The 13,754-nt window shown below is 39.6% G+C and overlaps 3 protein-coding genes across 3 annotated transcripts; 1 reads left to right on the forward strand and 2 right to left on the reverse strand.

Moving 5' to 3' along the window:
• The first annotated feature begins 162 nt into the window (after positions 1-162).
• Positions 163-5,562, forward strand: LOC134672518 (SET domain-containing protein SmydA-8). The gene is made up of 8 exons (XM_063530460.1): positions 163-510; positions 1,217-1,424; positions 2,032-2,230; positions 2,496-2,620; positions 3,099-3,325; positions 4,095-4,255; positions 4,563-4,755; positions 5,320-5,562. The coding sequence occupies exons 1-8, from the start codon at positions 378-380 to the stop codon at positions 5,550-5,552; spliced, it is 1,479 nt and encodes a 492-aa protein (XP_063386530.1). The 5' UTR covers positions 163-377; the 3' UTR covers positions 5,553-5,562.
• Positions 5,563-6,390: 828 nt separating this feature from the next.
• LOC134672520 (axoneme-associated protein mst101(2)-like) lies at positions 6,391-9,296 on the reverse strand. Its single transcript, XM_063530461.1, has 4 exons — positions 8,843-9,296; positions 7,430-8,524; positions 7,019-7,126; positions 6,391-6,598 (listed from the first exon to the last, which is right to left on the reverse strand). The coding sequence occupies exons 1-4, from the start codon at positions 8,978-8,980 to the stop codon at positions 6,458-6,460; spliced, it is 1,482 nt and encodes a 493-aa protein (XP_063386531.1). The 5' UTR covers positions 8,981-9,296; the 3' UTR covers positions 6,391-6,457.
• A 1,380-nt stretch (positions 9,297-10,676) lies between these two features.
• Positions 10,677-12,577, reverse strand: LOC134672742 (uncharacterized). The gene has a single exon (XM_063530686.1). It carries the CDS (start codon positions 12,478-12,480, stop codon positions 11,791-11,793), a length of 690 nt encoding a protein of 229 aa, XP_063386756.1. The 5' UTR covers positions 12,481-12,577; the 3' UTR covers positions 10,677-11,790.
• Between the last annotated feature and the right edge of the window lie 1,177 nt (positions 12,578-13,754).

A 13,754-nucleotide genomic window follows, 5' to 3' on the forward strand; every position in this document is an offset into this window, starting at 1 on the left:
ATTTGTAGCTAGGACGGAGATCCTTTGGGTTCGACGCACTATCTGCTGATTATATTATGCGTTGCCGCTTATCCGGTATCTCTATTAGTTGCACCTCTGTTCTGTCCACTAGATAGTTTCCAGTAGTTTTCTATTCCTGATAATAGAGTACCATATCAAAAACAAAAGCATAATCAACATAAACATAAATAAGCGCGATCCAAAGCGGCCGACATCTCGGATCTCGAATGGTCTGGGTTCGACTTCGACGTCTTATTATTAGCCACCGGTCGTGTACATATGTACTCCTCATCGGTCAGAGAATTCAGTCAGTTCTCTCGACGCTTGCAGTGTTGGCGTGAAATATTAGTGCTAAGTAACTATTACATAGCAAAGTTATGGCTCAGGACGTGAGCTCGTACGATATCGCCCGAAATGAGAAATTTGGACGATATTTGGTCGCGAATAAAGATCTGGAGGCCGGGGAGTTAATTTTCACGGATAAGCCTTTCGCTTTCGGACCAAAACCAGGTAACTAACACCACAGGACCAAAAACAGAACACCACAGGAACAAGTACAGACTAATGTTGAGGTCCACTGGGTATTAAAAAAAAGTTTTATCTTAAAAACTTAAAATATACAACGTTTGATCTGCCTCGCGGCTAAATTAGTTTTCCTGCGTTATTAGCTAGTACCTATGCATTTTACGAGTTCTTTATAAAATAAATAAATAAAAAAGCTTTATTACTTCCACAAATACTTCAAACAAAATAAATATATAACAAATAAAAGATAACTTAAAATTTAACTTAATAAATATCTGGGCCCCTTTCGGATACAAGCCTCCCCGAAGAATTCCATTCCTCTCTATTTTGGGCTGTCTCAAGCCATTATATGGACCCGCCGTTTCTAATACTAGCTCGTCTGACCATCTGCTACGTACTTGGTCGGCCTTTGCCTCTTTTACCCTGCGGCCCCGACCATACTTAACTGTTCGTCTATATCTTACAAGTTCATTAGAACAGTTGTAATAAAATTACTGGGCTGACGAGGAAATGTATTTTGTTTTATTGGTGAAACATAACGAAAAAAAAGTTAAATCTTGAGCGTAGCGAGGAATTCAACTGCTTAGATTCCCGAAATCAGTAGGTACCTACTGTACTTGAGTCATGTCTAGTTTTTCGGAATACAATTTAACAGTGTCTAGTAATTCTGATTTTCAATGCTTGTCGACAGACAGCCCACCGCTATGCCTGGGTTGTTACTGCCCCGTGCAGGGCACGCTATGTTCTCGCTGTGGCTGGCCGATCTGTGGCGCGGAATGTGAAGCGGCGCCGGCTCACGCGGCGGAATGCTCAGTATTCGCGGCTGCTAAAGTGCGCTTCCAACCACCAGATGACTGGACCGCCAGTTCACCACAGCTAGATTGCATCACACCCTTAAGGTAGGTTGTTTCACAAAGGTTAACACGGCATGGTTGTTACTGCCCTGTGCAGGGCTCGCGCTATGTTCTCGCTGTGGCTGGCCGGTCTGTGGCGCGGAGTGTGAAGCGGCGCCGGCTCACGCGGCGGAATGCTCAGTATTCGCGGCTGCTAAAGTGCGCTTCCAACCACCAGATGACTGGACCGCCAGTTCACCACAGCTAGATTGCATCACACCCTTAAGGTAGGTTGTTTCACAAAGGTTAACACGGCATGGTTGTTACTGCTCTGTGCAGGGCTCGCGCTATGTTCTCGCTGTGGTTGGCCGGTCTGTGCTGGCGCGGAAGTGAAGCGGCGCCGGCCCACGCGGCGGAATGTTTTCGTTGTGCGTGGCTGATTTGTGGCAAAATGCTCAGTAGGTTTTATTTTTCTACTGCGACTAGACTAAGACTGCTAGTTCACCTCAGCTGGACTGCATCACACCCTTGATGTTGTTCAGAGCTCTCCATACTCGGGAGGTCTCTCGCGCTCTCCTCCTCCTCTCATTAGAACTGTGAAGCGCGCGTTACAATTAACTCCTGGCAACACTCTATTTTCTTGTGTCTATTTTCAATCGTTTTGCTTTTTCAGAATGCTGCTAGCAAAAGAGAGGGACCCCGAGCGTTGGAAACGTGAACTGGAGCCAATGGAAACACACGCAGCGGCGCGGCAGGAGCGGCCAGCGTGGGCCGCCGACCAGGTCAACGTGGTCGGCTTCCTCACCGACCACTGCCGGCTCGGCGCGCGCTTCGACAAGGAGCTGGTGCAGCGCGTCTGCGGCATCCTCGAGGTAAACAAATAGAAAGTGTAGAGAGTGACCAAAGGAGACATCAATTGATTAACATTGGGTAACCTTCTGTCAACAAGCATAAGAAAAAAATGGGATTCCCATGTGTGTCCAGATTTGGCAAGTGTGCTAGTATACCTAGCAACCAGTTCATGGGATACGATACTGAATAGCGCGCTGGCAGCGTATTCGCTGAAAAAAAATGTGCCTATATTAGGTGCTGAATAGCTGGAGCCATTTTGCTAAATTTGTTTTCATAATTTGTCAGGTGAACGCAGTGGAGATCCCATCTCGCGGTGGATTCAGCATCCGCGCGGTGTACCCACAGCTCGCCATCGCGGCACACAGCTGTGTCCCCAACATAGTGCACACTATACTCCAGAATGATTATGAGTGAGTACCTCAACCTCACCTACTACTCAGCTAGTCAGCTCACCTCAGGTCCATATTTTTTTCTGAGATAGGTACTTACCTCACAACAATAACAATTACAACAACCACAACAATTACAACAACAACACTTAGTCTAGTAACAATTAGTTTCTTCACGGTTTTTCATGACTTACTACCATTGCTAATGAGCGCGAGAGTGCCTCGAGTAAATGAGTGGTGCGGTTATTCATTTGAAATGTGCGAGTTGTGTAAAGACGGTAGGTGTTTGCGACTGGTTTACACATCAAGTAAATAAGTACCTATTATAGTGGAGTGGCCTTTTAGTGGTTTGACCTACTTGAACAATCTAAATGAGTGGCATAAATGAGGTGATACACGAAAAACGTAATAGTCGTACCCTTAATTCGAAAGCTTAAAGACCATGACTTGTCATGATGAACGAAATCATTCGTTACTTACTTATCTATCTCTGCCTCAGGGTCCAGGTGCGAGCCGCTGTGGGCATCCCATCCGGCGCTGCGCTACACCTGTGCTACACGCACGTGTTGTCCCCGACTCCCACGCGCCGCGACTACCTGCTGGAGTCCAAGTTCTTCGCCTGCGACTGTCCCCGCTGCGCTGACCCTACGGAGCTTGGCTCGCATCTCAGCACGCTCAAGTGCAGCAAGTGTGATAATGGCGTCATACTGTGCAATAACCCCTTAGGTACGTTTGCTTCATCGTCAGGCATTAATTAACCTCTCTCTCTTATCTTAGCCAGTGGCGGAGTTGCCCTAAGACCAAGTAGGCCCGGGCCATGGGTGCTGAGAAAGGGGCGGCTACAGGGCCTGGGGCCTAGGGCGGCAAAGACTGCAAATCCGCCACTTGCGCCGGTTGCAACTACATGCGGGAGTCAAAGTTCTTCGCATGCGACGGCGCCTGCTGCGCTGAATGCGACTACATACCTACTGGGGTTCACGCCTACGGAGCTCGGTTCACACTTCAGCACGCTGATGTACAGCAAGTGCGACAATGGGGCACCATACTTAAGGGGTTATTGCACAGAATGACAATTCTGTGCAATAACCCCTTAGGTCTGCTTGCCACGACGGCTTCGTCATCATTATTTGATTACCCTCTCTCTCCTGTTCTCTGCGTTCTTCGTAGCGAACATGACTGTCAGGCCTAGCTGTGAGGAAGCTGACCTGATCCGCAGAGGTTTTCATACAAATTTCTACATGGCACATATGGATCTTTTTATGCAGCATATATACGTGAAGTGCTGAAGGTATAATATAATAAAGCAGTGTTTCTGTCATCATCCATGGCGAACGCTTAGAAGGAACAATGACAATGACAATGGTTGACTGGTAGAGAATGCCTTTAGGCATTAAGTCCGCCATTTGTACATTTTTCCTGTGCTTGTGCAATAAAGTTTAAAATAAATAAATAAGGAAGAGAGCAGCGCCTTGAAAGTCTTTTATGCCGTTTTCAGATAACGAATCGCCCTGGCAGTGCACCGATAAGAACTGCGGCTTCCAGACCTCGAGCGCGGCGATGAGGAAGATGCTGGCCGTGGTGCAGGCCGAAGTCGACCAGCTGGACGCGTTGGAGGGCACTCAGGCTATCGAGATGCGAGAGGCTACGCTTAAAAAGGTAGGTGATAATACTGAAGTGCGAGTCTTTCTAGCTAAATAAAGTCACTAGATGATGATCCCAAGAATGTAAAGAGAATAAGAATAAGAATAAGGTGGTGGTGGGTGATAATAATAATAAGGTGTAAGAATGTGAGAGAGAGACCTTCAGTGAATTAAGTAGCCCTGTTACCAACCAAAAGTTCCGTACCGTGCTGCGCCTGCCCACGTGTCTGAGATATCCTATATCCACTAACCGCTCGAGGAACTAAGAGTTCTGAATTAAGAGACTGAGATTTTACGTCATTCATTATCCCTTTTGTTTTCAGTACAAGTCAGTATTCCATCCACGGCACGGCGTCCTGTTATCCCTGAAGCACGCTCTGGCCACGATGTACGGGCGCGTGGAGGGCTACGGCATCGACGAGCTGCCGGACCTGCTGCTCGAGCGCAAGGTGGAGCTGTGCCGGCTCGTGCTCGACACGCTGCAGATAGTAGCGCCCGGCGAGACCCGCATGCGCGGTGAGTGTCACGCATAGACTAGGAATATTTATAGGACATCCAGACAAAGACATGGGCCTCACACAAATACACTTTGACTCGAAAAGGGAGTAAAACTACCGTATATTTGTGGCAGAGGGGGTAGCGCTACTATGCTCAGTCTGGAGGATGCCTTGTCTGTGGTGTCACGCCCAAGTTGCTGAAACACCCACTACGGGCGGATTGTTTCTCAGGCTGTTTATTTCGCCGATTTTCAGATATGGTTATAAAAATACAAGTAAAGGTAAAACTAATGGTATTTTCATTAAATTCAGACTTAGGTTCACACTCTACCTTGCTAAATCTGAATTTATAAGGCCTACTACGACCTACTACTACTACTGAATATGTTGTTTGCTAAATCTGAATTTATATTTATACGGTGGCATTCAAAGAGAACCCGGTGAGGTAAAGAAAATCTTAGATATCTCTACATAGCCTCCACTACGTAAAATTTGCCGCTACAATAAATTGTACTACTTTATGCGTCTAGTTTCTTATTTATCTATAATTTTCACTTACCTAAACAACCACTTTTTTTCGTAGGTTTGATGCTATACGAACTCCACGCGCCTGTGATGTTCCTCGCGCGCAGCGAGTTCAGCGCCGGCCTCATCGACCAGGACAAGCTCAAAGAGCGGCTGCAGGAGCCCATCCGGCTGCTCGCGGAGGCTTCCAAGATCCTCGGCAGGGAAGACCCGCAGAGCCCCGAGGGCATCACGGGCGAGATCGCACGACAGTCCATGGAGCAACTCCAGGCTAGCATTGAGGCGCTGTAGCGCTGAATTGATCCGAACAGTGGCATAGCGAAAACTAATCTAGCCGTGAGCGAAATCTCATCTGCGGGGGCCCTATTGTTTCACTGTGCCTGCAGGAGCCTCGTGCAAGGCCCCCTTGGGGTGCGAGGCCGTGGGCGACAGACCACTTCGCCCACGCCTAGCTACGCCACTGGATCCGAAGACTCGACCTCAGACCTCTTAGGCCCTCAGTTGAAAAGATCTTGAAGAACTTATTAGGGATCAGTTGATCTTGACAGAAGCTTGAAGCCTCAACAGTTTTGCATTTTACGTTTTGTTTTATCAAATATGGCGTAGAGGCTTCTACTAGCCATCTTTTCTCTAGTATGTAGTGTTGATAATGTGGAAGTATGGAAATGAGCAAGGCTTGGTGAGATAAACCATCAGATTTTTTTATCCAGGGTTGCTTTCAAAGAAAAAATACTTATAGTACTTCTATTCGCCATTCTATGTTCGTTTATGAATCAAATATTGAAGTTAGGCAAAACCTGGGTAAACATTTTGGTTAATCACCAATAATTAAATTAAAAAAAAAATGTGTGTGTTGTAGTAGGTACTGTAGTAAATTAATCCTAAAAAGACAAATATTTACTTTATGATCTCTTGGAAAACATTTAGCAAGGGTATTTTGAATGTTAATACAAATTTTACTAAAAGTTCAAAATTTTTGCTATATATGTTAGTACATACATACATATTATATATTTATCTTTCAAAATAATAACAAAATATATACTATTACAAAAGACTATGTGATTACGAGTAGAATATTGTATTGTATATGTCACTAGTTATGACATATTATTGTATTATGTTGGGTACAAATTAAATGTTTATAAACATTATCAGTATTTTTTATTTTACATTAAAAGTGACCAACAATAACATTAAAATTTAATCTTCTTGGGTTGCTTTTTCGCAGAATCAGTAGAATTCGTAACTTTTACCTGTTGGCCTATGTCTTCTATGTTGTCTGCACTCTCGAGAGTGCCTAGTTTCAGGGATGTCTCTTCCCTTTGGCCTTGCGTCTGTAAGTTAAAAGGAAAACATTGTTAATAACACAAATAACATATAAGATTACTATGAAACTCTCCTTAATATATAAGATCCTAGGCTAAATATATGTATGTATGTATGTATGTATGTGTAATGTAAATTGATAAACTGGATTTGGCCAAGATAAAATCAATTTAGTAATTTAGTAGTAATGTTATGATAGAGACATCAAACATTTGCAAATGCGAGAAGCCAATGTTCATGACAAAATTTTGGGTTTTAACAAGTAAAAAAATAAATAATGTTATTAGTTGATGTCATTGTAGTCTTGGAACTATACCTTCCTGGATACTGTAACTTTTTTTGTAAACACCAGGAATCACACATACTATCTAGGTCTACACATACATACCTACTATATTTACAGAGATTAAGCAAAAGTGTATACTTACTGTAGGACAGTCCTTCCTCAAGTGAGTGATGTCTCCACACAGTTTGCAGGATCCACCATTTGGGTATAAACCTTTGGGGTTGTCTGGGCACTGCCTGGCTAAGTGACCCTGAAAAACAAGAAAATAAATATGTTTATAAGTTGTTGTGCCTAGTATGTGCATATCAACAAGGTAGGTTTTTGCTGATAAGATTATAAGCTGCTTGAACTGTAAAATACCTAGTGTGTAACCTAAACTCAACACGGAATAAAATATTTGATTTCATATAAAAGATTCGATTTTTCTTTAGAAAAGAAGCCTATGAGAAGCCAATTCATATCATTTAACACTATCAATTTTTCAGTTCTGTTCATTATAGGGTTAATTTGGTTCAAAATATTAATTTAAAATTAGGTTGTTCTATAGACTCACCTGTTCCCTACAAATGAAACAAGTAGCAAATCTAAACTCATTGTCCCTCTGAACCTTGCACTCAAACTGCCTGTGTTCTGTTGAGCCACACTTGAAGCAAATTCCTTCTGCCGCATCTACTCCCGGTATCTTTGACTTTAGTTCAGGGCAGTCCGAGAGATTGTGTCCTCCTTTCCTGCAGTTGTAACATACATCTCTCTTCAACCTTGCTAGAGCCTTCTCAGCTCTCCTTCTTTCCAACTTCATGGTCCTCTGCACCTCACTCTTGGGAATACCTTTCTGTATCATACTTTTCCTCAGTTCCGTAAGACGCTCAGCATCTTTTTTCATTATTGGGAAACCATCAAACCTAACCAGCTCAACTTCTTTAGTGTTTATTATCAATTGAAAACTTTTGTCATTGATTTCCTTTCGTCTAACAGGTTTGCCATTAACCAGTTTAGTCTTCTTTTTCACGTTATTATCAGTTTGTTTAGGCTGTGGATCACCCTTATTTGGAGAGGATTTATGCTTTAGGATTAGGACATTCCCATTGGAGTTACTCTTTTGTTTCTTTTTATTTTTTTTCTTCTGTTTCTTTTCAGTTTGTAGTGCTGCTGTTTCAGGAGGTGCAACATCACACTGATTTGCCTCCATTGGTGAGGTATCTGTTAATTTATTTTTCTTCTTCTTTTTACTCTTTTCATGTGGTATGGTAGCTTCAGCAGATCCATTTACTTCATTAATGTGAGAAGGTTCTAGTTTCTCTGAAGAGTTTTTATTTTTGTTCTTCTTCTTCTTCTTAATCTTTTCTTGCGGTGTAGTAGCTTCAGCAGACTCATTTACTTCAGTAATATGAGAAGGTTCTGGTTCCTCTATGGTCATTTTATTCTTGTTCTTCTTCTTTTTACTCTTTTCTTGAGTTGTGCCCTCAATAGACCCATTGACTTGACCCTTAAAGTTTTTTTCTTGCTGGTTATTTTCTGCAGACTGCTTAAGAGGTAAAAGCCGTTTTTTGGGAACTTCTTCGGGAAAATCACACCAAGTGGCTTTTCGCTTGGACACTTTCTGTTCCTTAAGAAAGTTTTCGTAATTTGTGATACGTTGATTTTCTGCCTGTAATATTCACAAACATTATTTATATAATTATGTATGTCAAATTATAGAAGTTGTTTCAATGAGGTTCCTCCAGTGGAGGTGTCCAAAGTAATAAAAATCTTTAATTCACTGATTGTACCCTTATCCATATAAAGGGGTACTCTCTTTTCTTTTGACTTGTGTGGTACTGGTAAATTCATTTCTTATATTATATTATATGCACAGTATACACAAATACTGTAAACTGTTGTCCCCAGAAATGACAACTTTTGTTTTAAAATCTGTGATCGTAACTCAATGGTATAATAAAAACATATTTTTTTATGAAATAAATACCTCTTGTCTTTTGCTTGCTTCCTCTTTTTCTTTTTTCGACTGCATAAGTTGTTCTTTCATTACTTCCCATGGTGTACTGTCTTCAGGGGCCCTTTCGTTCGAGGCTTTAGAGCCTTTAGCTCGAGCAAATCGAGTCATACTGATAAACGAGTAAATTTATTTCTAATTATTTTTATTTCTTTTTTTATAGAACACCACGTGCGTAAACCTCGCGTAAACTATTTCAATCAATCTTTGGGTATTATGGCTCCATCGATATTGTCGATGATTCCGCCAACGTCAAGGTTTAGGAAGGCACGTGCTTTATGAAGACAGTTGGCCGGTGAATATCCACGACGCAGTTCAATCAGATGAGAATCGAATGTAGATCCACCTACAACCAGGACAAAACAAACATATATTATTAAAACTAACTACTACAAATACAAGTTATTGTTTTTTATGTGTTTAGCTAAGACGTGTAAACTATTTCGTAAGAAAGAAAAGAAACGTCACCGTCAGTGTCACTACTGTCACTGTGACATTTTAAAGCAATATTTTACGGCTTAATGTAGCTTCCAAGTTGCAAGAAGTCTAAAGTTTGTGTTGAATGATTCAAATGCCTGTCTAATTATCATCACGTATTTATAAAAACTGACTTAATTTTATATTTTTATGTAAATAAGAATCAAAAAATAATAAAATAGATTAAAATAAATAAAATTCATTAGAAAAATCCACTTAAAGTACGTTCATAAACCAAAAATAATAATATTATTTTATTACCAATTTACCAAATATTGTGGAAATCTGAGACTTAATAACTTCATTAACTTAAATAGTTAATTATTTATGCATTTATTAACCTAAAAAATATTTCTAGTGTTTCTACCTTTACAACGTTTGCAAACTTAAATTTAAAATTAAAACGTCCATATTTAAGTTTCAGTCCTTTGGTTAACTCTCAGAACGCACTTTTCATTTTTCAAATAAAATGTTTCAAAAAGGGCACGTTATTTATTTGCTCAGCGATAAAATCGCATAAATTGTATGTTTTGGTAAGTAGAAAATAATAATTAGCTATATTTATTTAATATAATAGCTTACATGTGTATGTGTGTATAATAGCTTATATGTTTTAGATTGTTTGAACTTGACGGACGTTTTCTTGCAACCAATTTTGCAACTACCTTTTTGAATTTAAGTTGTATTATCTCATTACAATTTGGAGTAGGTGGTAGGAGTTGAGTAGACCCAAAATCGCTACAAACCATCGTCAAAGTAATTTATTCCAGTTCTCTAAAATTATAAAACTTTTATAAATACATTTATGTTGCAATAAAATTGATACAGTAAATACTGTATAGCAACTCAATAGCTTGCAAGAACAAGTATATTACACAGTACACACACACTGTATACACTTCTTCTTGCAAGCCTATTGAGTTGGTCTTAATTGCCAGTGTTGCAAGACTTTCCCTAGGATGGTTTTCCATGCTTTTAAAGTGTCCCTTCCACGCTACCATCCCTTTTGGGAATCTAAAAAATACTGCTCTTTCTTTAACAAAGGATGTGTTGTAACTGTCTTCACTGGTGCTTCCATATTTTTGAGTTAATAGACTGCTTGACCTGGGGATGAGGTCCTCTGCAAGTCTGACCTACACCTTGTTTGTTTCCGTCCCATTGTGTGCAAAACATTTGCTATTAACAGTTACTGATGAAATATAATGTGAGCCAATATCATTTTAATGGCTGCCTAATTGCTTTACATTTGGCATGAGAATATATCAGGTGTTTATGAGAAGATTTAACATGGGGCATTAGTGTAATAGCCAGAAATAGAAATAACACTACATACCAACATTCTAAAAATAAACATTATTTATTGGGGTATAATATTTATAATATTTATTCCAGAATCATAACAAAAAAGCTTAAGTGAATGACCTAATAGTAAATAAATGCATTAGGCAGCACTGTGTACAGACTAAGGGGTCATCCATTAATTACGTCACACGTTTAGGGGGAGGGAGGGGGTCAAGAAAATGTGACATATTGTGACATGGGGGAGGGAGGAGACACAAACTTTGTGACGTCACTTTAACTTCATCAGTAACCGAAAATTTATTTAAATTATTTAGTTCGCTGTACATTTAAATAACAAGTTTTTACTCGGAGTAATTAACAATGGAGCCGCCATTAACAGGCGTTCCCCTCTGTCGAAAATAGGCGGCCAATGGTCAACCTCATGTCAACCATATGTATGGACTGACGTTTATCTGACATGACGTACCTATACATTTGATGTGCCCCTCCCCCGCAAAAAACGGCAGACTATTTTGTACCGAAAATTTTAGACATGGCGTCTCCGTTGGTTATATCCTCCAAGAGTTTTTAAAACGAAAATAGTTTTTAATCGTTTAATTTTCTTTTCTAAGCAGTTTTGGGTTATAAAATTACTAATATTTATATCTTAAAAAATATTTTGATAAAATATTAATAATACTTAGGTACTTACTTAATTCGATTTGGCGATTTCGTAGAAAAAATGTGACGTCACACTAGGGGGGGAGGGGTTTGCCAAATGTGACCAAGTGTGACAAGGGGGGGGAGGGGTCAAAAAACCTAGAAATTGGTGTGACGTAATTAATGGATGACCCCTAAGTGCTCAAAGTTAACTGTGCAAAGCATTTTTATTACAATAGACAAATGTATACATTCATGTGCAGAAAATTTTGAACACTTTACGCACATAGTAGCTTTTAGTGCTATAGTACTTTTGTTCTAACATTAGTAAAAGACTATGCGATCTTGTTGTGTCTTTTAATTGAAAATCGTTTTTGTTTTAATCACAATCAGTAACTATTACGTACTTGCCGTGACTTACTTTTCAAAAGTGTTTCTCAATATAAAGACACATCAAGATTGTTTACCCTTTTACTAATGCTAAAAAAAGAACTAGTACATTTTTACTCCGCTTTAGTTTTCTTGCTAAGCCTGGCATCTAGTAACTTGACCCAGTCTTCATATTGCTTGTTGTCTTCCTCACTCAACTCATCAATAAACTTGTCAATGTCTTCTTCTGTCACTTGTGCCTCTTCATCATTCAATGATGGAGCCCCCCTCTTTGCTTTACTTTTCTTCTTTGTTTCTGTATTTTCTATTTTGGGTATTATGTCTTCTTCAGTTTTAACCTCATTTGCTGAACTATTCTTGTTTTTCTTTTTCTTTGAATCTTTTTGTAGTTTATGACTTTCCATTTCAGGGACTTCATCTAATTCCAGTTTAACATCTTCTTCTAATGCCTTATTTTTCTTCTTTTTTTTCTTTGGGATATGGACTTCATCTGCATTTAAGTTATTATCACTATCATTTTGAACTTCATTAACCAAATCTCTCTTTTTCTTTTTGATTTCACCATCTACTGGGGTGTTACTTTCATCTATTTCTTCACTTTTTATTTGCGCAGGTGTATCCTCTACTACACTACCATTTAAGTCTAGTTTTCGATTCTTTTTAGATTTTTTCACTGAATGTGTACTGTTATTGGTTTCTGACGGAAAACCACCTTTTTCTAACTGTAGTTTTCCTTCGTCGGATATTGGAAGGTGACTCTCTTGTGTTTTATTTAATTTTTTGCTTTTTTTACCCATTTTCATAACAATTTTAGGTTGTTGTAGTAATAAAATGCATGAGATTGTTTATTTTCTAGGTTATACTCAACTTGCACGTCCAAATAAACGTCAAATGTCAATGTCGCTCATGATTCCACAGACTACGTTACAAAATTGTACTTATTGTCTGAAACATTTTTATGATAACGTTGGTAGAATGGATCCTGTATCATATACTCTGTCAACATAGAGGTACTTCTATGTCTGTCAAGCAATTTCCGTCAGTAAAAAAAAAATTGTCGGTTGCGCGTATTCGACCGCGTGCATAGTCCATAGATCTAGTATATTTCTATAGATAGGCTATACGCGTGCGCCCGTGAGGGACAGAACATACGCAATGCGACTAAATTAAAAACACGTTTTATCATACCAAAAACAACCTACGTAATTTGGTCGGGTTATTTGTTTCCCACCATAAACCATACTAAATTTACGGTCGGGAATTTAAAAAAAAAGCAATAATAACGCTTTCTCTCCTACTCCTATTGAAAGTTCCATATTAAGCATCTCGTTCGGTCGTCTCCCAGCTCTACCATTTCATCTCTATAGTATTGTACTTCTACGTCATAATTTCATAGAAGTTATCAGCAGGCATTAAGTCCGCCATTTTTACTTGTATTGTGCAATAAAGGTTAAATACATTGAATAAACAAATATCGGTCGGTAGAGGGTACACTGAAAAAAATATGAGCTATCGAGCACACATCAAAATAATTTCATTAAGATTAGGTAACTGCTATTACAATATCAACGAATGTACGTTCGTATAGTTCATAAATTTTACTGCTTGGTTCAATAGGCTCATATGGAACTGTTTAAAGCATTAAACGTTAATGCAAATTCAATTGTTTTAAACGATTTTTTTTCTCAGTGTAGAGTCTGTTCAGTCGTGAAATGTATTGGGCCCCTATACATTCCACGACTCTTTTCTTTCCGCACAAACTCCACCTATATATAGAAGCCCATAGTCTGGCGCGCACTTGGTTGGTCTCTGAAGCTTTTGACCCTGGATAATAATGGGATCGAATAGCATCAAGAAAGATTTTTTTTTTATCTACGTATTTAGAAGGAGCCTTTATCTATGGGACATGTCGGCTCCGTTGGGCCTCTACATTACATTACTCTACATTACATTAGTGTTGCTATAAAGAAATGGTACACGAACTTCGCATGTTTAGATAGGGGTTCCGCCAATATCGACTGGAAAACCCCAACATCTGTTGCTGTATAGCCCCCAGCTTCAAATAATTGTGCCCTCT

This window comes from Cydia fagiglandana, chromosome 17, assembly GCF_963556715.1.
Source record: "Cydia fagiglandana chromosome 17, ilCydFagi1.1, whole genome shotgun sequence".
NCBI lineage: Eukaryota > Metazoa > Arthropoda > Insecta > Lepidoptera > Tortricidae > Cydia > Cydia fagiglandana.